Below are 26,219 nucleotides of genomic sequence, written 5' to 3' on the forward strand. Positions count from 1 at the left end.
GAATTATGGCTAAGGGAATGTGTGAAGTAATGACTAAAGGAATGAGTGTATTAGTGGCTGAGGGAATAGGTGAGTTAATGACTTAGAGATGGGTGAATTAATGGCTGAGAGAATGCCTGAATTAATGGCTGAGAGAAAAGGTGAATTAATGGATACGGGAATGGGTGAATTAATGGACGTGGGAATGTGTGTACAGTATTAATAGCTGAGGGAATTGGTGTATCAAAGGCTGAGATAATGGCTGTATTAATGGCTGAGGGACTAGTTGAAGTAATGGCTGAAGGAATGGGTGCATTAGTGACCTAGGTTATGGGTGTATGAGTGGCTGAGGGAATGGGTGTATTAATGGATGCCGGAGTGGATGATTTAAATGAAATGGAGAGGGACTTGCCTGGCAGTCCAGAAGACTTCACCTTCCAATGCAGGAGGTGCAGGTTTGATTCCTGGTCGGGGAGCTAAGATCCCACATGCCTCGCAGCCGAAAACCAAAACATAAAACAGAAGCAATATTGTAGCAGTTCAAAAAGACCTTAAAAATGGTCATCATCAAAAAAATTTTTTTAAACAATAAAATAAAATAAATGAAATGGAGAAATGTGTGTATTAATGGCTAAGGGAATGGCTGAATTAATGGCTGAGAGAATGGTTGAATTAATGCTGAGAGAATGGGTGCATTGAAGGCCTAGTAAATGGGTGTATTAGTGGTTGAGGGAATGAGTGAACTAATGGCAGAGGGAATGTGTGAGTTAATGCCTGAAGGACTGGGTGGATTAGTGGATTACAGTACGGGTGAACTAAGGCGGAAAGAATGGGTGAATTAATGGTAGAGGGAATGGGTAAATTAATGGCTGAGGAAATGGATGAATTAATGGCTAGGGATGGGTGAATTAACAGATGGGTATGGGTGAATTAATGGATGGAGGAGTGTGTGTATTAATGGTTAAGGGAATTGCTGTATCAAAGCCTATGGGAATGGCTGAAATAATGGCTGAGGGATTGGCTGTATTAATGACTGACACAATGGGTGAATTAATACCTGAGAAAATGGGTGCATTAATGGCCGAAAGATGTGAGTGTATTTGTGGCTGAGAGAATGGGGGAATGGCTGAAGAAATAGTTTAATTAATGGCCGAGAGAATGTCTCAGGGATTGGCTGAATTAATGGGTGACAGAATGGGTGCATTAGTCGCCTAGAAAATGGGCGTATTACTGTTTGAGGGAATGGGTGAACTAATTTCTTAAGAAATGGGCAAATGTAGCTTATGGAATGGGTGAACTAATGGCTGATGTAATAGGTGAATTAATGCCAGAAGGACTGGGTGCACTAGTGGCTTAGAGAATGACTGAACTTATGGCAGAAAAGAATGGGTGAATTAATGACTTACGGAAATGGTTGGTTAGTGGCTGAGCGAATGGATGAATTAATAGCTGAAGGAAAGTTTGTATTAGGGGTGAGGGTATGCATTAATTAATGCCAAGAGAAAGTGAATGTATTAATGGCTGAGGGAATGGGTGTATTAATGGCATGAGGGAATGGGTATATTATAGATAAGGGGATAGGTGTATTAATGATTCAGGGAATGGGTGTATTAAAGGCTCAGGGAGTAGGTGAATTAATGGTTGAGGGGATGGGTAAATTAATGGCTGAGAGAATGGATAAACTAATGGCTGAGGTAGTAAGTGAACTAATTCCTAAGTTAACTAGTGAATTAATGGCTGAGGGAATGAATGAATGAATGGCTACAGGAGGTGTATTAGTGGCTGCAAGAATGGGTGAAACAGTGGATGAGAATATGGCTGGCTTAATGTTGGAGAGAATGGGTGAATTAATGGCTGAGGAATGGGTGATTTAGTGGGTGAAGGATTGGCTGAGTTAATGGCTGAGGGAAGACTGAATAAATGGCTGAGGGAATGGGTGAATTAATGGAGGTGTGAATGAGTGAATTAGTGGATGCGGGAATGTGTGTATTAATGGTTGAGGGAATTGGTGTATCAAAGGCTTCGGGAATGGATGAAATAATGGCTGAGGGACTGGCTGAATTAATGGCGGGGATATGGGTGAACTAACTGCTGAGTGAATGGGTGTATAGGCATAAAACAATTGGTGTATTAATGGCTGATGGAATGGGTGAATTAATGGTTGAAAGAATGGGTGCATTAGTGGCCTAGAAAATGGGTGTATTAGTGGTTGAGGGAATGGTTGTATTAATGGCATGAGACAATGGGTATATTATAGATGAAGGAATAGGTGTATTAATGGCTCAGGGAATGGGTGTATTAAGGGCTGAGGGATAAGGTGAATTAATAGTTGAGTTAATGGGTGAATTATTGCCTGAGGGAATGGGTGAACTAATTCCTACAGTAATCAGTAAATTAATGGATGAGGGGATGGATGGATGAATAGCTGCAGGAAGAGGTGTATTAGTGGCTGAAAGAATGGGTGAAATAATGGGTGGTAAAATGGCTGACTTAATGGTGGACAGAATGGGTGAATTAATGGCTGATGGAATGAGTCATAACAGCTGAGGGAATGGGTGAATTAATGTGGAGGGAATGGCTGTATTAGTGGATGAGGGAATGGGTGAACTAGTGGCATGAGGGAATGGGTGTATTAATGGATGAGGGAATAGCGGAGGGAAAGGGTGAGTTAATAGCTGAGTGAATGGATGTATTTGAGTCTAATGGAATGGGTGAACCAATGTCTTAGGAAATGGGTGAATGTGGCTGACGAAATGGCTGAACTAATAGCAGAGGGAATAGGTGAATTAATGCCTGAGGGAATGGTTGAATTAACACCTGAGGGTATAGGTTAATTAATGGCTGAAGGAATGGGTGAATTAAAGGCTGAGGGAATACTGAATTAATGACTGAGAGAATGGGTGTATTAGCAGGCTAGGAAATCGGTACATTAGTGGCTGAGGGAATGGGTGAACGAATGTCTTAGGAAATTGGTGAATGTAGCTGATGGAGTGGGTGAACTAATGGCTGGGGAATAGGTGAATTAATGCCTGAGGAACTGGGCGCATTAGTGCCTTAGAGAATGAGTGGAAAGACAAATGGTGGAAAGAATGGGTGAAATATGGCAGAGGGAATAGGTGAATTCATGATGTACGGAAATCGTGTATTTGTGGCTGAGAGCATGAGCGAACTAACGGCTGAGAGAATGGATGAATTAATAGGTGGCGGAAAGCTTGTTTGAGGGCCGAGGGAATGGGTGAGTTAATGGCATGAGGAAATGGGTGAATTAATGGCTGAGAGAATGAATATATTAGTGGCTGAGGGAGTGGATGGATTAATGGCTGAGGAAATGGCTGAATAGCTGAGGGAGTCTATATTAGGGCTGAGGGAATGGGTGAATTAATGGCTGAGGGAATCATTATTAGGGTTAAGGGAATGGGTGAATAATGGCATGAAGGAATAGGTATGTCAGTGGCTGAGGTTTATCAACAGCAGAGGGAATGGGTGAATTAATAGCTGAAGGAATGGGTGACTGAAGAGCTGAGGCGGTGGGTGAATTAAAGGCTGAGGAAGTGCATGTATTAGTTTTTGAGGGAATAAATGAACAATGGCTGAGCGATGGGTGTATCAATGTCATGAGGGAATGGATGTATCAGTGTCATGAGGAAATGGGTGAATTAATGGCTAAGGGAATGAGTGAATTAGTGGCTGTGGAATGGGTGTATTAGTGGCTAAGGGAATGAATGTAATAATGACTGAAGGAAAGGGTGTATTAATGGTTGAGGGAATGGGTAAATTTGTCTGTTGATTCGTTTGCAAATATTTTCTCCCATTCTGAGGGTTGTCTTTCCGTCTTGTTTATAGTTTCCTTTGCTTGGCAAAGGCTTTTAAGTTTCATTAGGTCCCATTTGTTTATTTTTGTTTTTATTTCCATTACTCTAGGAGGTGGATCAAAAAAGATCTTGCTGTGATTTATGTCAAAGAGTGTTCTTCCTATGTTTTCCTCTAAGAGTTTTATAGTGTCCGGTCTTACATTTAGGTCTCGAATCCATTTTGAGTTTATTTTTGTGTATGGTGTTAGGGAGTGTTCTAATTTCATTCTTTTGCATGGAGCTGTCCACTTTTCCCAGCACCACTTACTGAAGAGACTGTCTTTTCTCCATTGTATATCCTTGCCTCCTTTGTCATAGATTAGTTGACCCTAGGTGTGTGGTTTTATCTCTGGGCTCTCTATCCTGTTCCATTGATCTATATTTTTGTTTTTGTGCCAGTACCATATTGTCTTGATTATTGTAGCTTTGTAGTATAGTCTGAAGTCAGGGAGCCTGATTCCTCCAGCTCCATTTTTCTTTCTCAAGATTGCTTTGGGTAGTCAGGGTCTTTTGTGTTTCCATACAAGTTGTAAAATTTTTTGTTCTAATTCTGTGAAAAGTGAGATTGGTAATTTGATAGGGGTTGCATTGAATCTGTAGATTGCTTTGGGTCGTATAGTCATTTTCATAGTATTGATTCTTACAATCTAAGAACATGGTATATCTCTCCATCTGTTTGTGTCATCTTTGATTTCTTTCATCAGTGTCTTATAGTTTTCTGAGAACAGGTCTTTTACCTCCTTAGGTAGGTTTATGCCTAGGTATTTTATTCTTTTTGTTGCAGTGGTGAATGGGATTGTTTCCTTAATTTCTCTTTCTGATCTTTCGTTGTTAGTGTATAGGAATGCGAGAGATTTCTGTACATTAACTTTGTATCCTGCAACTTTATCACATTCATTGATTAGCTCTAGTAGTTTTCTGGTGGCATCTTTAGGATTCTCTATGTATAGTTTCATGTCATGTCATCTGCAAACAGTGACAGTTTTACTTCTTCTTTTCCAATGTGTACTCCTTTTGTTTCTTTTTCTTCTCTGATTGCTGTGGCTAGGACTTCCAAAACTATGTTGAATAATAGTGGTGAGAGTGGAAATCCTTGTCTTATCCCTGATCTTAGAGGAAATGCTTTCAGTTTTTCACCATTGAGAATGATGTTTGCTGTGGGTTTGTCATATATGGCCTTTATTATGTCATATATGGCCTTTCTATGCCCAGTTTCTAGAGAGTTTTCATCATAAATTGGTGTTGAATTTTGTCAAAACTTTTTCTGCATCTATTGAGATGATCATATGGTTTTTATTCTTCAAGTTGTTAATAAGGTGTATCACATTGATTGATCTGTGTATATTGAAGAATCCTTGCATCCCTGGGATAAATCCCACTTGATCATGGTGTATGATCCTTTTAATGTGTTGTTGGATTACGTTTGCTAGTATTTTGTTGTGGATTTTTGCATCTATATTCATCAGTGATATTGGTCTGTAGTTTTCTTTTTTTGTAGTACCTTTGTCTGCTTTTGGTATCAGGGTGATGGTGGCTTTGTGGAATGAGTTTGGGAATGTTCCTTCCTCTGCAGTTTTTTGGAACAGTTTGAGAAGAATGGGTGTTAGCTCTTCTCTAAATGTTTGATAGAATTCACCTGTGAAGCCATCTGGTCCTGGACTTTTGTTTGTTGGAAGATTTTTAATCACAGTTTCAATTTCATTACTTGTGATTGGTCTGTTCACATTTTCTATTTCTTCCTGGTTCAGTCTTGGAAGGTTATACCTTTCTAAGAATTTGTCCATTTCTTCCAGGTTTTCCATTTTATTGGCATAGAGTTGCTTGTAGTAGTCTCTTAGGATGCTTTATATTTCTGCAGTGTCTGTTGTAACTTCTCCTTTTTCATTTCTAATTTTATTGATTTGAGTCCTCTCCCTCTTTTTCTTGATGAGTCTGGCTAAAGGTTTATCAATTTTGTTTATCTTCTCAAGGAACCAGCTTTTAGTTTTATTGATCTTTGCTATTGTTTTCTTTGTTTCTATTTCATTTATTTCTGCTCTGATCTTTATGATTTCTTTCCTTCTACTAACTTTGGGTTTTGTTTGTTCTTCTTTCTCTAGTTCCTTTAGGTGTAAGGTTAGATTGTTTATTCGAGATTTTTCTTGTTTCTTGAGGTAGGCTTTTATTGCTATAAACTTCCCTCTTAGAACTGCTTTTGCTGCATCCCATAGGTTTTGGATTGTCATGTCTTCATTGTAATTTGTCTCTAGGTATATTTTGATTTCCTCTTTGATTTCTTCAATGATCTCTTGGTTATTTAGTAACGTATTGTTTAGCCTCCTTGTGTTTGTGTTTTTTACGTTTTTTCCCCTGTAATTGATTTCTAATCTCATAGCATTGTGGTCAGAAAAGATGCTTGATATGATTTCAATTTTCTTAAATTTACTGAGGTTTGATTTGTGACCCAAGATGTGATCTATCCTGGAGAATGTTCCATGTGCACTTGAGAGGAAAGTGTAATCTGCTGTTTTTGGATGGAATGTCCTATAAATATCAGTTAAATCTATCTGGTCTATTGTGTCATTTAAAGCTTGTGTTTCCTTATTAATTTTCTGTTTGGATGATCTGTCCATTGGTGTAAGAGAGGTGTTAAAGTCCCCCACTATTATTGTGTTACTGTCGATTTCCTCTTTTATAACTGTTAACGGTTGCCTTATGTATTGAGGTGCTCCTATGTTGGGTGCATATATATTTATAATTGTTATATCTTCTTCTTGGATTGATCCCTTGATCATTATGTAGTGTCCTTCCTTGTCTCTTGTAACATTCTTTATTTTAAAGTCTATTTTATCTGATATGAGCATTGCTACTCCAGCTTTCTTTTAATTTCCATTTGCATGGAGTATCTTTTTCCATCCCCTCACTTTAAGTCTGTATGTGTCCCTAGGTCTGAAGTGGGTCTCTTGTAGACAGCATATATATGGGTCTTGTTTTTGTATCCATTGAGCGAGTCTTTGTCTTTTGGTTGGAGCATTTAATCCATTCACGTTTAAGGTAATTATCGATAGGTATGTTCCTATGACCATTTTCTTAATTGTTTTGGGTTTGTTTCTGTAGGTCCTTTTCTCCTCTTGTGTTTCCCACTTAGAGAAGTTCCTTTAGCATTTGTTGTAGAGCTGGTTTGGTGGTGCTGAATTCTCTTAGCTTTTGCTTGTCTGTAAACCTTTTGATTTCTTCATCAAATCTGAATGAGATCCTTGCCAGGTAGAGTAATCTTGGTTGTAGGTTCTTCCCTTTCATCACTTTAAATATATGGTGCCACTCCCTTCTGGCTTCTACAGTTTCTGCTGAGAAATCAGCTGTTAACCTTAAGGGAGTTCCCTTGTATGTTATTTGTCGTTTTTCCCTTGCTGCTTTCAATAATTTTTCTTTGTCTTTAATTTTTCTCAGTTTGATTACTGTGTGTCTCAGCATGTTTCTCCTTTGGTTTATCCTGCCTGGGCCTCTCTGCATTTCCTGGACTTGGGTGGCTATTTCCTTTCCCATGATAGGGAAGTTTTCAACTATAATCTCTTCAAATGTTTTCTCAGGTCCTTTCTCTCTCTCTTCTCCTTCTGGGACACTTATAATGCGAATGTTGTTGCGTTTAATGTTGTCACAGAGGTCTCTTAGGCTGTCTTCATTTCTTCTCATTCTTTTTTCTGTATTCTTTTCCACAGCAGTGAATTTCACCATTCTGTCTTCCAGGTCACTTATCCGTTCTGCCTCAATTATTCTGCTATTGATTCCTTCTAGTGTATTTTTCCTTTAAGTTATTGTATTGTTCATCTCTGTTTGTTTGTTCTTTAATTCTTCTAGGTGTTTATTCTTTAATTCTTCTAGGTCTTTGTTAAACATTTCTTGAGTCTTCTCAATCTATGCCTCCATTCTTTTTCCGAGGTCCTGGATCATCTTTACTATCATCATTCTGAATTCTTTTTCTCGAAGGTTGCCTACCTCCACTTCATTTAGTTGTTTTTCTGGGGTTTTATCTTGTTCCTTCATCTGGTACAAAGTCCGCTGCCTTTTCCTTTTGTCTGTCTTTCTGTGAATGTGGTTGTCCTTCCACAGGCTGCAGAATTGTAGTTCTTCTTGCTTCTGCTGTCTGCCCTCTGGTGGATGAGGCTATCTAAGAGGCTCCTGCAAGCTTCCTGATGGGAGGAACTCGAGAATGGGTGAATTAATGGCAATACGAAATGGCTGTATTAATGCCTGTGAGAATAGATAAATTAATGGCTGAGGGAATGGGTGAATTTATGGCTGTGTGAAGGCATGTATTATTTTTTGAGGAAGTAAATAAACCTAGGGTTGGGTGTGTCATTATCATGAGGGAATGGTGTATTAATGGCTGAGGGAATGGATGAATTGATGGATGAGGGAATGGCTGAATTAATGCCTCAGGATCTGGGTGCATTAATGCCTTGGACAATGAGTAAACTACTGACGGAAAAAAATGGGTGAATTAATGACTCCCAGAAATGGTGTATTGGTGGCTGAGAGAACAGGTGAACTAATGGCTGAGTGAATGGATGTATTAATAGCTGACAGAAAATTTGTATTAGGGCTGACAGATTGTGTGAATTAATGGCCTGAGGAAATGGGTATATTAATGGCTGAGAAATGGGTGAATCATGGCTGAGGGAAAGGGTGTTTTAATGGCTCAGGAGATGGGTGTATTAATAGCTGAGATAATAGGTGAATTTATGGTGAAGGGGTTGGGTGACTTAATGGCTGAGGGAATAGGTGAACTATGGCTGAGGGAAAGGGAGAAATAATGACTGAGGAAGTGGGTGTATTAGTCCCTGGGGTGATGGGTGTGTTAATAGCTGAGGATATGGATGAATTAATGGCTGGAGGAATGCGTGTTTTAAACACTGAGGGTATCCCTAAACTAATGTCTGAGGGAATCTGTGAAGTAATAACTGAGACAATGGTGAACTAGTGGCTGAGAGAATGGAAGTATTAATAGCTGACAGAAAGGTTGTATTAGGACTGAAGGAGTGCATGAATTAATGGCATGAGGAAATAAGTGTATTAATGGCTGAGGGAATGGGTGAAATAATGGCTGAGGGAATGAGTGTATTAATGGCAGAGGAAATGGGTAAATTAATGGATGGGGGGATGTGTGTATTAATGGTTTCGGGAACAGATGTTTCAAAGGCTGAGGGAATGGTTGAATACTGGCTAAAGGGAAGGGAGAATCAGTGGCTAAGGGAATGAGTGAATTGACAACTGAAGGAATTGGTGATTTAAATGCAGATGGAATGGGTGTATTAATGACTGAGGGATTAGCTGAATTAATGGCTGAGGATATGGGTGAACTAATCAGTGACCGAATGAGTACATTAGGCTTAAAAGTATTGGTGTATTAATGACTGAGGAAATGGGTGAAGAATAGGTGAGTTAATGACTGAGGAAATGGGTAAATTAATGGATGGGGGGATGTGTGTATTAACGGTTGTGGTAACTGCTGTTTCAAAGGCTGAGGGAATGGTTGGGTAATGGCTTAAAGAAAGAAGCAATCAGTGGCTGAGGCAATGAGTGTAATGACAGCTAAAGGAGTTGGTGATTTAATTGTGGATGGAATGGGTGTATTAATGGCTGAGGGAATGATTGAATAATAGCTGAGGCAAAGGGTGAAATAATCGCTGAATTAACAGGTGAAGTAATGGCATGAGGGAATGGGTGTGTTAATGGCTGAGGGAATGGGTGAACTAATCGCTGAGGGGATGGATGTATTAGACCTGTGGGAATTGGTGTATAAATGGCTGAAGGTATAGGTGAATTAATGGCGGAAAGAATTGGTGAATTCATGGCTGAGGGGATGGGTGAATGAAGAGCTAAGAGATTGCCTGAATTAATGGCTGAGGGATGGGTGAATTAACAGATGAAATAATGTGTGTTTTAATGAGTGAGGGAATTGGTGTATTGAAGGCTGGGGGGAATGGCTGAAATAGTGGCTGAGGATGGGTGAAGTAATCGCTGAGGGAATGGGTGTATTAGGAAAGAAAGAATTGATGTACTAACGGCTGAGGAAATGGGTGAATTAATGGCTGAGGGATTGCCTGAATTAATGGTTAAGGAAATGGATAAGTAATGGATGGGGGAATATGGTATTAATGGTTGAGGCAACTGGTGTATCAAAGGCTTTGTGAATGACCGAAATAATGCCGAGAGATTGGTTGAATTAACGGTTGAAGGAATGGCTGAATTAATGGCTGAAGGAATGGTTGAAATAATAGCTGAAGGAGTGGGTGAACTAACAGCATGAGGTTGTGGGTAAAATAATGGCAGAGCTAATGGGTGAACTAATTGCTGAAGGGATGGGTGTATTAATGGCTGGGAGAATGGGGGAAAGGCTGAAGAAATAGTATAATGAATGGCCGAGAGAATGTCTCAGACATTGGCTGAATTAATGGGTGACAGAATAGGTGAATTAATACTTGAGAGAATGGGTGCATTAGTCGCATAAAAAATGGGTGTGTTACAATTCGAGGGGATGGGTGAACTAATTTTTTAGGAAATGGGTGAATGTGGCTGATGGAATGGGTGAACTAATGGCTGAGGTAATAGGTGAATTAATGCCAGAAGGACTGGGTGCATTAGTGGCTTAGACAATGACTGAACTAATGGCAGAAAGAATGGGTGAATTAGGACTTCGCTGGTTGCACAGTGGCTAAGAATCTGCCTACCAGTGTGAAACAAGTGGGTTCAAGCCCAGGTCCGGGAAGATCCCACGTGCCACGGAGCTACTAAGCCCGTGCACCACAGCTGCTGAGCCTGCACTCTACAGCCCGAGAGCCACAACTACTGAGGCCCATGCGCCTGGAGCCCGAGCTCCCGAACAAGAGGAGCCAACGCGATGAGCTGAAGGAATTGGTGACTTAAATGCAGATGGAATGGGTGTATTAATGGCTGAGGGATTAGCTGAATTAATGGCTGAGGATATGGGTGAACTACTCAGTGACCGAATGGGTATATTAGGCATAAAAGTATTGGTGTATTAATGACTGAGGGAATGGGTGTAATAATGGCAGAGGGATTGGCTGAATTAATGACTGAGGGAATGGGTGAATAAGTGACTGAGAGAACGGTTGCATTAGTGCCTGAAAAATTGGTGTATTAGTGTTTGAGGGAATGGTTGAACTAATGTCTTAGGAAATGGGTGAATATGGCTGTCAGAATGGGTGCACTAATGGCTGAGAGAATGGGTGAATCGGTACCTGAGGACCTGGGTGCATTAGTGGCTTAGACAGTGAGTGAACTAATGGCAGAAAGAATGTGTGAATTAATGGCAGGCGTAATGGGTGAATTAATGACTTCCTCAAATGGTGTATCGGTGGCTGAGAGAACCGGCTGAACTAATGGCTGAGAGAATGTATGTATTAATAGCTGACGAAAAGGTATTAGGACTGATGGATTGCATGAATTAATGGCATGAGGAAATGGGTATATTAATGGCTGAGAAATGGGTGATTTCATGACTGAGGGGATGTGTGAAGTAGTGGCTGAGGAAATGTGTGTATTAATGGCTGAGGGAATGGATGAATTGATGGCTGAGGGAATGGGTGAATAAATGGCTGAGAGAATGGTTGCATTAGTGGCTGAAAAATTGGTGTATTAGTGGTTGAGGGATGGGTGAACTAATGTCTTAGGAAATGGGTGAATATGGCTGTCAGAATGGGTGAACTAATGGCTGAGGGAACAGATGAATTAATGCCCGAGAAACTGGGTGCATTAGTGGTTTGGACAAAAAGTAAACTAATGGCAGAAAGAATGGGTGAATTAATGGCAGAAGTAATGGGTGAATTAATGACTTCCGGAAATGGTGTATTGATGGCTGAGAGAACGGGAGAACTAATGGCTGAGAGAATGGATGTATTAATAGCTGACGAAAAGTTCGTATTAGGACGGAGGGCTTGTGTGAATTCATGGCATGAGGAAATGGGTATACTAATGGCTGAGAGAATGGGTGAATTCATGGCTGAGGGAATGTGTGAAGTAATGGCTGAGGGAATAGGTGAGTTAATGACTGAGGGAATGGGTAAATTAATGGCTGAGAGATTGGCTGATTTAATGTCTGAGAGAATACCAGAATTAATGGCTGATGGAAAGAGTGATTTAATGGATGCGGGAATGGGAGAATAAATGGATGTGGGGGTTGTGTGTATTAATGGCTGATGGAATTGGTGTATCAAAGGCTAAGGAATGGCTGGGTAAATGGCTGAGGGAATAGTTGAATAACAGCTAAGGGAATGGGTGAATTAATGTCTGGGGGAATGGGTGAATTAATGGCTGAGGGAATGACTGAATTAATGATTTCAGGATTGGCTGAATTATGGGCTGAGGGAATGTCTGAATTAATGCCTGAGGATCTGGGTGCATTAATGCCTTGGACAATGAGTAAACTACTGATGGAATAAAATGGGTGAATTAATGACTCCCAGAAATGGTGTATTGGTGGTTGAGAGAACAGGTGAACTAATGGCTGAGTGAATGGATGTATTAATAGCTGACAGAAAATTTGTATTAGGGCTGACAGATTGCGTGAATTAATGGCCTGAGGAAATGGGTAGATTAATGGCTGAGAAATGGGTGAATCATGGCTGAGGGAAAGGGTGTTTTAATGGCTCAGGAGATGGGTGTATTAATAGCTGAGATAATAGGTGAATTTATGGTGAAGGGGTTGGGTGACTTAATGGCTGAGGGAATAGGTGAACTATGGCTGAGGGAAAGGGAGAAATAATGACTGAGGAAGTGGGTGTATTAGTCCCTGGGGTGATGGGTGTGTTAATAGCTGAGGATATGGATGAATTAATGGCTGGGGGAATGCGTGTTTTAAACACTGAGGGTATCCCTAAACTAATGTCTGAGGGAATCTGTGAAGTAATAATTGAGACAATGGTGAACTAATAGCTGAGAGAATGGAAGTATTAATAGCTGACAGAAAGGTTGTATTGGGACTGAAGGAGTGCATGAATTAATGGCATGAGGAAATAAGTGTATTAATGGCTGAGGGAATGGGTGAAATAATGGCTGAGGGAATGAGTGTATTAATGGCAGAGGAAATGGGTAAATTAATGGATGGGGGGATGTGTGTATTAACGGTTGGGGTAACTGGTGTTTCAAAGGCTGAGGGAATGGTTGGGTGATGGCTTAAAGAAAGAGGCAATCAGTGGCTGAGGCAATGAGTGTAATGACAGCTAAGGGAATTGGTGATTTAAATGGGGATGGAATGGGTGTATTAATGGCTGAGGGAATGATTGAATAATAGCTGAGGCAAAGGGTGAAATAATCGCTGAATTAACAGGTGAAGTAATGGCATGAGGGAATGGGTGTGTTAATGGCTGAGGGAATGGGTGAACTAATCGCTGAGGGGATGGATGTATTAGACCTGTGGGAATTGGTGTATAAATGGCTGAAGGTATAGGTGAATTAGTGGCGAAAAGAATTGGTGAATTCATGGCTGAGGGGATGGGTGAATGAAGAGCTAAGGGATTGCCTGAATTAATGGCTGAGGGATGGGTGAATTATCAGATGAAATAATGTGTGTTTTAATGGCTGAGGGAATGGGTGTATTAGGAAAGAAAGAATTGGTGTATTAATGGCTGAGGAAATGGGTGAATTAATGGCTGAGGGATTGCCTGAATTAATGGCTAAGGAAATGGATAAGTAATGGATGGGGGAATGTGGTATTAATGGTTGAGGGCACTGGTGTATCAAAGGCTTTGTGAATGGCCGAAATAATGCCGCGGGATTGGTTGAATTAACGGCTGAAGGAATGGCTGAATTAATGGCTGAAGGAATGGTTGAAATAATAGCTGAAGGAGTGGGTGAACTAACGGCATGAGGTTGTGGGTAAAATAATGGCTGAGCTAATGGGTGAACTAATCGCTGAAGGGATGGGTGTATTAATGGCTGGGAGAATGGGGGAAAGGCTGAAGAAATAGTATAATGAATGGCCGAGAGAATGTCTCAGACATTGGCTGAATTAATGGGTGACAGAATGGGTGAATTAATAGTTGAGAGAATGGGTGCATTAGTCGCCTAGAAAATGGGTGTATTACTGTTTGAGGGATTGGGTGAACTAATTTTTTAGGAAATGGGTGAATGTGGCTGATGGAATGGGTGGACTAATGGCTGAGGTAATAGGTGAATTAATGCCGGAAGGACTGGGTGCATTAGTGGCTTAGAGAATGACTGAACTAATGGCAGAAAGAATGGGTGAATTAGGACTTCGCTGGTGGCACAGTGGTTAAGAATCCGCCTACCGGTGTGAAACACGTGGGTTCGAGCCCCGGTCCGGGAAGATCCCACGTGCCGCGGAGCTACTAATCCCGTGCGCCACAGCTGCTGAGCCTGCACTCTAGAGGCGAACGCCACAACTACTGAGGCCCAAGCGCCACAACTACTGAGGCCCGTGCGCCTGGAGCCCGAGCTCCCCAACAAGAGGAGCCACCGCGATGAGAAGCCCACTCACCGCAACGAAGAGTGGCCCCCACTCGCCGCAACTAGAGAAAGCCTGTGCGCAGCAACGAAGACCCAAAGCAGCCAAAAATAAAATTAATTAATTAATTAATTTTTAAAAATAGCTGACGGAAAGTTGGTATTAGGGCTGAGGGTATCTGTTAATTAATTCCGTGAGGAAGTGGGTGTATCAATGGCTGAGGGAATAGATGAATAATGACTGAAGGAATGGGTGTATTACAGATAAGGCAATAGGTGTATTACTGGCTGAGGGATAAGGCGAATTAATAGTTGAGTTAATGGGTGAATTATTGCCTGAGGGAATGGGTGAATTGCTGAGGAAATGGATGAACTAAAGGCTGAGGGAATGGGTGAATTTTGGCTGAGGGAGTGGGTGAACTACACTCCTAACAGAATTAGTGAATTAATGGCTGAAGGAATGGATAAGTGAATAGCTTCCGAATAAGTGTATTAGTGGCTGAAAGAATGGGTGAAATAATGGAAGAGAAAATGGCTTACTGAATGGTGATGAGTATGGCTGAATTAATGGCTGAGGGAATGGCTTAGTTAAATAGCTGAGGGAAACGGTGAGTTAATGGCTGAATGAATGGGAGTATTAGAGTTTAAGGGAACAGGTGAACTAGTGGGTGAACTAAGTCGTAGGAAATTGGTGAATGTGGCTGATGGAATGGGTGGTGTAAGGGCTGAGGGAATAGGTGAATTAATGCCTGGGGGAATGGGTGAATTAATGGCTGAGGGTATAGGTGAATTAATGGCTGAGGGAATGGGGAATTAAAGGCTGAGGGATGGGCTGAATTAATGAATGAGGGATTGACTTAATTAATGGTTTAGGCAATGCCTGAATTAATGGCTAAGGGAATGGGTCAATTATGGAGGCCTGAATGGGTGATAAAAGGATCAGGGAATCTGCATTAATGGTTGAGGGAATTGGTGTATCAAAGGCTAAGTAAGTGGCTGAATTGATGGCTGAGGGACTGGCTGAATTCATGGATTAGGGATTGGCTGAATTATTGGCTGAGGGAATGTCTGAATTAATGTCTGAGGGAATGAGTAAATTAATGGATGGGGGGATGTGTGTGTTAATGGCTAAATTAATAGGTGATTTAATGACTCAGGTAATGGGTGAATTAATGGCCAAGGGATGGGCTGAATTAATGGCCTAGGGAAAAGGGTGAATTAAAGGCTGAGGGAATGTGTGTATAGGGCTGAGGGAATGGGTAAATTAATAGCATGCGGAAATGGGTGTATTAATGGCTGAGGAAATGGGTGAATTAATGGCCGAGCTAATGACTATTAATGACATGAGGGAATGGGTGAACAAATCACTGAGGGAATAGGTGTATTAGTGCCTAAGGAATAGGAGAATTAATGGCCGAGTGAATGGGTGTATTGGGGTCTGAGGGAATGGGTGAATTAATGGCTGTGGTAAGGGATCAATTAATGTTGAGGGAATGGGTGATTTAATGGCTATGGGAATGGAGGTATTAGTGGCTGAGGAAGTGGGTGAATTAATGGCTGAGGGAATGGGTGAACTAATCACTAACGGGATGGGTGTATTAGGCATGGGCAAATTAGTGTATTAATGGCTGGGGGTTTAGGTGAATTAATGACTCAAGAAATGGGTGAATTAATGGTGTAGGGACTGGATGAATTCATGTGTGAGGGAATGCCTGAATTAATAGCTGAGGGAATGGGTGAATTAATGGATGCGGGAGTGCGTGAATTAAACCAGATGGAGAAATGTGTGTATTAATGGCTGAGGAAATTGGTGTATGGCAGCCTGAAGGAATGACTGAGTTAATGGCTGAGAATATGGTTGAATTAATGGCTGAGAGATGGGTGCATTAGAGGCCTAGTAAATGGTTCTATGGTGGTTGAGGGAATGGGTGACTAATGGCTGAGGGAATGGATGAATTAATACCTGAAGGACTAGGTGAATTAGTGGATTAGAGAATGAGTGAACTAATGGTGGAAAGAATGGGTTAATGCGGGAGGGAATAGGTGTACTAATGAGAGAGGGAATGGGTGTGTAATGGCTGAGGGAAGGTGTAAACTGATGGTGAGGGAATGGGTGAATTAATGGCTGAGAGGAGTGGTGAATTAGTGGCTGAGGGAGTGGGTGAACAAATCGCTGAGGGGATGGGTGTATTAGGCATGAGGAAATTAGTGTAAAAATGGCTGAAAGTATAGGTGTATTAATGGTTGAGGGTATAAGTGAATTATGGCTGAGGGAATGGCTGAGTTAATGGCTGAGGGAATGGGTAAATTAATGGAAGGGGGAATGTATGTATTAATGGTTGCAGCAACTGGTGTTTCAAAGGCTCAGGGAATGGCAGAATTAATGGCTGAGGGAATGGTTGAGTAATGGCTAAAAGAATGGGACAATCAGTGGCTGAGGGAATTGGTGATTTAAATGCGTAAGGAATGGGTGTATTAATGGATGAGGGAATGGCTGAGGGAATGGTTGAAGTAATAGCTGAGGGAATGTGTGAAAAAATCGCTGAATGAATGGGTGAGCTATAATGGCATGAGGGAATGTGTGTTTTAATGGCTGTGGGAATGCGTGAATTAATGGCAGAAGAGTGGGTGAATTCATGGCTGAGGGATTGGCTGAATTAATGGCTGAGGGATGGGTGAATTAATGGATGGCGGGATGGGTGAATTAATGGATGGCGGAATGGGTGTATTGATGGGTGAGGGAATAGATGAATTAATGGCTGAGGAAATGGGTATTTTAATGGCATGAGGCAATGGATATATTAATGTGTGAAGAAATGGATGAATTAATGGCTAAGAGGTGTGGTGAATTAATGGACAGGGAATGGGTAATTTAAAGGCTGATGGAATGGGTAAATTAGTGACATGAAGAAATGGGTGCATTAGTCACTGAGGGAATGGGTTTATTAGCTGAAGGAGAGGATGAATTAATGTCTGAAGAATGGGTGTATTAAGGGCTGAGGGAATGTGTGGTTTAACGGCTGAGGCAATGGGTGAATTAACGGCTGAGGAAATGCATGTATTAATTTTTGAGGGAATAAATGAACCATGGCCGAGCAATAGGTGTATCAATGTCATGAGGGAATGGGTGAATTAGTGGCTGATGGAATGGGTGAATTAATGGCTGAGGGATGGGTGAATTAATGGCATAAGGGAATGGGTGATTAATGCCTGACTGAATGGATGAATTAAATGTTGACGATGTGGATGTATTAATGGCATGAAGGAAAGGGTGAACTAATGGATGAAGGAATGGGTGTATTAATGGCTGAGGGGGTGGGTTTTTCATGGCTAAGGGAATGGGTGAACTAATGACTGAGGGAATGGGTGTGTTAATAATTGAGGGAATGGCTGAATTAATGCCTGAGGGAATGTTTGAAACAATGGCTGAGGGAATGTTTGAAATAATGGCTGAGGGAATGGCTCAATCAATAGCTTAGGGAAAAGGTGAATCAATGGCTGTTGGAATGGCTGAATTAATGGCTGAGGGAACGGGTGTTTTAATAACAGAGGGAAGGTTAACCAGTGGCTGACGGGAATGGGTGAATTAATGACTAAGCGAATGGGTGAATTAATGGCTTAGGGATATAGTGAATCAGTAGTTGGTGACATGGGTGAATTAATGGCTGAGGGAATGTGTGTATTATGGCTGAGAGAATGGGCGCATTAATGGCATGAGGAAATGGATGTATTAATGGTATGAGCTAATGGATTTATTAAAGGAAGAGGGAATGGCTGTATTAATGCCTGAGACAATGTTTGAAATATGGCTGAGGGAATGGGTGAATTAATGGCAGAGGGAATGGGTCTATTAATGGCATGAATGAATGGGTGAACTAATGGCTGACAGTTGGGTATAACAATTTCATGAGGGAATTGATGTATTAATGGCTGAGGGAATAGGTGAGTTAATGGCTGAGGGAATAGGTGAGTTGATGGCTGAGGGAATAGGTGAGTTAATGGCTGAGGGAATAGGTGAGTTAATGGCTGAGGGAATGGCTGAATTAATGGCTGGCGGAATGGGTGAATTAATGGCTGAGGAAATGGAATCATTAATGGCTGAGGGAATGGGTGTATTGGTGGCTGTGGGAATGAGTGAATTAATGGCTGAGGGAAGGAGTGAATTAATGGGTGTATTAATGGCTGAGGGAATAGATGAATTGATGGCTTAGGGAATCATATTAATAGCATGGGGGAATTGGTGACCCATTAGGGAATGGTTCATTAATGGCACGAGAGAATGGGTGAACTAATGGCTGAGGCAGTGGATCTACTGGGATGAGGAACTTGGTGTATTAATGGCTGAGGGAATAGGTGAATTAATCATTTAGGGAACAGGATAAAAAGCCCAGAAATAAACCCACGCACCTATGGTCAATTAATCTACAACAAAAGAGGCAAGACTATAAAATGGAGAAAGACAATCTCTTCAATAAATGGTGCTGGAAAAACTGGACCTCTACATGTACAAAAATGGAATTAGAACATTCTTTAACACCATACACAAGAATAACTCAAAATGGATTAAAGACCTAAATGTAAGACCGGATCCCATAAAACTCTTAGAGGAAAACATAGGTGGAACACTCTGACATAAATTGCAGCAATATCTTTTTCGATCCATCTCCCAGAGTAATGGAAATAAAAACAAAAACAAATGGGACCTAATTAAACTGAAAAGCTTTTGCACAGCAAAGGAAACCATAAACAGAACAAAAAGACAGCCCAGAGAATGGGAGAAAATATTTGCTAACAATGCGACTGACAAAGGATTAATCTCTAAAATTTACAAACAGCTCATGTAGCTCAATATCAAAAAAACAACCCAATCAAAAAATGGGCTGAAGACCTAGAGACATTTCTCCAAAGAAGACATACAGATGGCCAACAGGCACATGAAAAGATGCTCAAGATCGCTAATTATTAGAGAAATGCAAATCAAAACTACAATGAGGTATCACCTCACACCAGTCAGAATGGCCATCACCAAAATATCTGCAAACAATAAATGCTGGAGAGGGTGTGGAGAAAAGGGAACACTGCTACACTGTTGGTGGGAATGTAAATTGGTGCAGCCACTATGGAGAACAGTATGGAGGTTCCTTAACAAAAACTAAAAATAGAACTACCATATGATCCAGCAATCCCACTCTTTGGCATATATCCAGTGAAAAACATGGTTCAAAAGGATACATGCACCCCAATGTTCATTGTAGCACTGTTTACAATAGCCAAGACATGGAAGCAACCTAAATGTCCATTAGCAGAAGAATGAATAAAGAAGATGTGGTACATATATACAATGGAATATTTCTCAGCCATTAAAAAGAATGACATAAAGCCACTTGCAGCAACATGGATGGACCTGGAGAATATTATACTAAGTGAAGTAAGTCAGGCAGAGAAAGACAAATATCATGTGATATTGCTTATATGCAGAATACAAAAAAATGATACAAATAAACTTATTTACAAAACAGAAACGGACTCACAGACTTAGAGAACGAAATTATGGTTACCAAAGGGGATGGTGGGCAGGAAGGGATAGATTGGAGTTTGGGATTGACATGTACACACTGCTATATTTAAAATAAAGTGCCTTTCCGGGCTTCCCTGGTGGCGCAGTGGCTAAGAATCCGCCTGCCAATGCAGGGGACACGGGTTTGAGCCCTGGTCTCGGAAGATCCCACATGCCGCAGAGCAACTAAGCCTGTGCGCCACAACTACTGAGCCTGAGCTCTAGAGCCCGCGAGCCACAACTACTGAGTCTGCGTGCCACAACTACTGAAGCCCACGCACCTAGAGTCCGTGCTCCGCAACAAGAGAAGCCGCTGCAGTGAGAAGCCCGTGCACTGCAACAGAGTAGCCCCCGCTCACCACAACTAGAGAAAGCCCGCGTGCAGCAATGAAGACCGAATGCAGCCAAAAGTAATTAAATAAATAAATTAAAAAAAATAATAAAGTGCCTTTCCATGAAAAAAAATAGAAGAAATGAATATTAGATTATTTCTATTTGACAAGGAAATATTACTGTTGAGATTTTCAAAAGTGATGTATTTTGAAATGTTTTTGTTTCTCCTGATATATATAATTGGTAGATATACCTATTTACTGCTCTGAAAGGCAAGCCATTCTATCTGACCAGATATTTTCTAAGTTATTAGTGAAAATAAGACATATTTAGGTAGGGGCACTAATGAGGCTGTTAGGCAGGGCTGGACCCAGCAGTTTTCTTATGTTACTCTGCTGATTTGTGTTTGTTTGGTTAGGTGTCTTCTCACTGCTGTTCCTGGCTCTCTATCCCAGGGGACAGTTGCTTTTTTGTCTCTGTAAGAACAGGAACAATGGATATCAGTAGATATTCAATGCAGCTTTGATAAATCTGATCCTTAGAAACTGTAAAAAAAAAAAATCCTCAATTTTACCCCAATAATGACATAACTTGAAATTTTCACCTAATGTAAGAGCTCCCAGATTACATATATTCCAGAAAGGCAAGAGTCTTCTATTTCAGAGCACAGAATCTAGAGCCAGATTGCTTGTAACTGCACCATTTACTAAGTTGTGGCTGTGAACAACTTACCTCAGTGCTTCAGTTTCTTCATCTGCAAAATGAAGGTTAAAATATCACCTGTATCATAAAGTTGTTATGAGGGTTATGTGAGTTTAATAAAAGTAAAGTGCTTTGAAAAAAAATCGTTGAGGGAATGGGTGAAGTAATGGCTGAGAGAATGGGTGTTTTAATGGCTGAGGGAAAGCCTGAAATAATGGCTGAGGGAATGGGTGAATTAATGGCTGGGGGAAAGGGTGAATTAATAGCTGAGGGAATGGGTGAATTAATGGCTGGGGGAAAGGGTGAATTAATAGCTGAGGGAATGGATGAATTAAAGGCTGAGTGAATGGGTCTATTAATGGCATGAAGGAAAGGGTGAACTAAAGGCTGAGGGAATGGTGAATTAATGGCTGAGGAAATAGGTGAATTGATGGCTGGGGGAATGGCTGAATGAATGGCCGAGGGAATGGGTGAAATGATGGCATGAGGCAATGTGTGTATTAAACACTGAGGGAATGGGTGAATTAATGGCTGAGGGAATGAGTGTATTAATGGCATGAAGAAATGGGTGAACTAATATCTGAGGGAAGAGGTGAATTAATGGCTAGGAGAGGTGTGAATTAATGGCATGAGGAAATGGATGTATTAATGGCATGAAGGAATGGATATATTAAAGGAAAAGGGAATGAGTGTGTTAATGGCTGCGGAAGTGGGTGAATTAATACCTGATTAAATGGGTGAATTAATGGCTGAAGTAACTGGTGAAATAATAGCAGAGGGAGTGGATTAAGTATGGCTGAGGGAATGGGTATGTTAATGGCAGAGGGAATGGTCTGTTAATGGCATGAATGAATGAATGGGTCAACTAATTGGTGAGGGAATGGGTGTTAACGGCATGAGGGAATTGTATTAATGGCTGAGGGAAGAGGTGAATTAATTGCAGAGTGAATGACTGAATGAATGGCTGAGGGAATGGATGAACTATGGCTGAGGGAATGGGTCTATTAATGGCATGAATGAATGTGTGAACTAATCGCTGAGGGAATGGGTGTATTAATGCCATGAGGGAATTAGTGTATTATGCCTGGTTGATGGGTGAATTAATGGCTGACGAAATGAGTAAATTAATGGCTGGGGGAATGGGGGAATTAATGGGTGATGGAATGGGTGAATTGATGGCTGAGAGAATGGAGAATCAATAGCTGAGGGAATGGATGAATTAATGGCTGAGGGAATTGGTGTATTAAATCCATGAAAGAATGGGTGAACTAATGGCTGTGGTAATGGGTATGATAGTGCCTTTGGGATTGGATGCGTTATTAGCATGAGTGAATGGGTGAACTAATGATTGAGAGAATGGGTGAATTAATGGCTTAGGGAACAGGTGTATTAGTTGCGGAGGGAATGGTTGTATTAATGGCATGATAGAATGGGTGTATTGATGCCTGTGGGAATGGATGAATTAATGGCTGAGGGAAGGGGTGAATTAATGACTATGCAATATGTGTATTAGAGCTGAGGGAAATGGGTGAATTAACAGTATGAGGAAATGGGTGTATTAATGGCCGAGGAAATAGGTGAATTAATGGGAGAGAGTGTGTGAAGTAATGGATGTGGAAATGTGTATATTAATAGGTGAGTGAAGGAGTGAATCAATGGCATGAGGGAATGAGTGTGTTAATAGCTGAGGGATTAGGTGATTTAATGGCTGAGGGAGTGCATCTATTAATGGCATGCGGGAATGGGTCAGTTAATGGATGAGGGAATGGGTACATTAATGCCTGAGGGAATGGGTGAATTAATGTCTGAGGGAATGGGTGTATTAATGGCTTATAAAATGGGTGAATTATTGGCTGAGGGAATGGGTGAATTAATGGCTAAGGAAATGGGTGAATTCATGGCATGAGGGAATGGGTATATTAATGGCTGAGGGAATGTGGGTGTATTGTTGGATGAGGGAATCAGTGATTTAATATAAGAGGAAATGGAGGCTTAATGGTGAAGAAATAGGTGAAGTAATGGCTGAGAGAATGTGTGTATTAAGGCTAAGGGAGTGGGTGTATTAATGACATGAAGGAAAGAGTGAACTATTGGCTGAGGGAATGGGTTTGTTAGTGGCTTAGGAAATGAATGAATTAATGGGTGACGGAATGGGTGTATTATTGGCATAATGGAATGGGTGAACTAATAGCTCAGGCAATGGGTGTATTAATGGCAGAGGGATATAGATGAATTAATGGCTGAGGGAATGGCTGAATTAAATCTGAGAGAATGGTTGAACTAATGGCTGAGGGAATGGGTGAATTAATGGATGAGTATGATGAGTGTAAGTGCATTAAAGCTTGGCGGGGCTCTGGGAGTGCCCATTCCTACGGCCTACCCGTGATGGGTGTCCCCCAGCCCTGATGCTTACCCCCCCTGCAGATGAACAGGAGACCACGGGTGCCATCAGCTACACGGTGGAGTTGAAACGCTACGGGGGCCCCCTGGGCATCACCATCTCAGGCACAGAGGAGCCTTTCGATCCCATTGTCATCTCGGGACTCACCAAGCGTGGCTTGGCTGAGAGGTGAGCCGGGGCTCTGTGGGGACACACAGGTGAGCCCAGGGACCCCATGGGGCAGGAGCTGGGCTTTGGGATCAGCCAAACTGGATCTTACCTTTGTTCCAACATCGATGCCTGGGTGACATGGGGCCTGTCCCATCCCTCTCTGAGCCTCAGTTCCTCAGATGCAGGCCAGCCCCTGGCAGATCTCCTGACTTCAGGTAAGTGCTGGGTAAATGTATGCTCATCCCTCTACTCCCCCAAACCTGGAGATCACCCCATTTCCGGAAAGTCAGCATGTGAGTCTTTTTGGAGTACCTGCTATGTGCCTTCATAGTACAGGGGCCATGTCCCTGGTACCTGGGTCCCAGCACAGGCTGGCACCTCTCTTGAGGCATTGGGGCAGGGGTCCCTGCTATCCTCTCCCCTAGAAAGTTTTCCTGGAATTGTGGCAGAACGGAGAGATGTGAGAAGAGGGGCGTCCAGGCTGTCCAGTTTGGAGGGGGAAGCAGGTGGATCTGGGCCCAGAAGTGGAACTGGTCCCCACGGGGGTCACAGGGAGGCAATCCCAGTGTGGGTGAGACAGGCTTTCTCTGGACAGCTTTGCAGTGAGCTCCAGGCACTGAGAAGAGCTTTCTGTAAAAGGGAAGCCTTGCCCAGCCTGGCGGGCAGAATGGGCCCTTGGAGGAGGACACAGCACAAGGGGCCAAACCATGGTGGGGTGGTGCAGGAGGATGGGAGGTATTCTGGGGCTGAGGTGTCAACCTGTTGGCGTCTGTGCTCCTGGATCGCCCCCTGCTAGGTGTCTAGCAGACTGCAGAGGCCAGTGGGACCGGTTCTGACCTCAAATGTCTTCATCCACTCTGGCATTTTCTGGGTACCTACTGTGTGCCAGCCCTACGGGGCACAAGAGACAACCTGTCTGCCTTTGCCTGGCTGATCTAGGTCAGCGCTGTCTAACTGAAGTATAATGTGAGCCACAAATTTATTTATAAACTTTTTAGCAGCCACATTAGAAGAGTAAAAAGAAATTTTTTAGATCTTAAATATGTATTTATTTCAACATGTCATCAGTATAAAAATTATTAACAAAATATTTTACATTCTTCTTTCGTATTATGTCTTCAGAATCTGGTGTGTATTTTACACCTCCAGCACGTCTCCGTTCAGGCCAGCCACAATTCAGGAGCCCAGTAGCCACATGTGGCTGGTGGCCATCGTACTGGACGGCACAGCTCTGGCCTTCCTCCCCAAATCCACCATATTCTGACTCAGTCACTCCCCCAGGCCCTCAGGGAGCTTGCTGGGCAATGCTGGGCGTGGAGGGGCTTGACCCTCCGTGAGCTCCCACCTGGGGGCAAAATCCACATTTAGAGTTTAAGGACCCCCACCACTCCAGTCCTCTGCTTCCTTCTCCCCCACCCAGGTCAGGTGCATTCTCAGCACCTGCTGCAACCCCCCTCCCCACCCTCAGCCCTGGCTGCTCCTCAGAATCACCTTCCCTGGCCCGGTCCCAGAGGTACGATTTCATTGGTCAGGGGGCGGGGCCAGGCATCTGCACTTTTAAAAAAGCTCCTTAGGTAATTCTAATGGTATCTAGGTAGAAAACCACTGGGCTAGTACACTGCGTCTGCTTGGCCTCTTCAGCCCCCCCATACTCCTTTGTGAAGTCAGCTGGACCCTGGGGATTAGGCTCATTCTCTAGGTGGGGAAACTGAGGCCCAGGGAGAGGGAAAGGCTACACATGGATTTCAGCTGGAGGGAAATGTGAATTCATTCCACCCATCCATCCTTCAATTATAATTTGATAAAATAAGTATTATCACCCTTACTTTACAGATGAAAGAACTGAGACTCAGGGAAGTTAAGGAACTGGCCTAAGACCACATGGCATTTGTCAGCTAGTATGTGGCATTCAAACCATCCTCAAAACTCATGCTGGACGCTGGTTCCAGAACCTAACTTTTAGAGTCGAGCAGGAAAATCCCCTCCCAGATGCTAGTCTTCATACTTCTGTTAATACAATCACACTTGCTTCCCCCCCCCCACCCCCCCACAGGTGGGTTTAACTGGGGTCAGCCAGGCTTGTGCTTTGGGGCTCCTGACTTCCCCAAGGGCAGACCCCCACTTCAAGGCCCATCTAACTCCCATCCTCTACCCTGTGCCCCTTCCCCAGGACTGGCGCTATCCACGTTGGGGACCGTATCCTGGCCATCAACAGTGTTAGCCTCAAGGGCCGGCCACTGAGTGAGGCCATCCACCTCTTGCAGGTGGCTGGTGAGACCGTCACCCTGAAGATCAAGAAGCAGCTAGACCGTGAGCCTCACCCCACACCTGGGTGCTGTCCAGCCCATTTAGGAAGAGAGATCCCTCAGCCTCTGTGCCAAGCTTTGTGAGGCCCAACCTCACTGAATTGTTGCTCACCCCGTGGAGGTGGGAGGGTACCTGGGACAGTGGAGACAGAGGAGACAAGGCTCAGAGTGATGGGAGCGATGGGCCCGAGGTCATACAGCCAGTGTGGGGCCCTCTGGGCCTGAACCATGCTCTTCATCACCTCCTGCCTCTTGAGGTGCCTGCTTGTTTTGCCTTGTGGCCATCACTCACACATTCCTCAGTTTCCCCTGAATTTGTCCCCCATGCTTTGGTAGGGAGTGGATGGAGCCTGAGCTTTAGAGCCTTCCTTCTAATCTGGGCTCCACTGTTGCTCACCATGTGACCTTGGGCATGCTGTGCAGCCTTTCTGAGCCTCAGTTTTCACATCTCTGAAACGGGTTTGCCTATTGGCGTG

General features: G+C 42.6%; 1 protein-coding gene across 1 annotated transcript in view; it reads left to right on the forward strand.

Moving 5' to 3' along the window:
- Positions 1-26,219, forward strand: part of GRIP2 (glutamate receptor interacting protein 2) — a 61,385-nt gene that overhangs the window by 24,848 nt on the left and 10,318 nt on the right. The window contains exons 17-18 of the mRNA XM_061197325.1: positions 23,311-23,455; positions 25,608-25,747. Of these exons, the coding sequence (XP_061053308.1) occupies positions 23,311-23,455; positions 25,608-25,747 (285 nt within the window). The remainder of the gene's footprint in view (positions 1-23,310; positions 23,456-25,607; positions 25,748-26,219) is intronic.

Source organism: Eubalaena glacialis, chromosome 7, assembly GCF_028564815.1.
Source record: "Eubalaena glacialis isolate mEubGla1 chromosome 7, mEubGla1.1.hap2.+ XY, whole genome shotgun sequence".
Lineage (NCBI taxonomy): Eukaryota > Metazoa > Chordata > Mammalia > Artiodactyla > Balaenidae > Eubalaena > Eubalaena glacialis.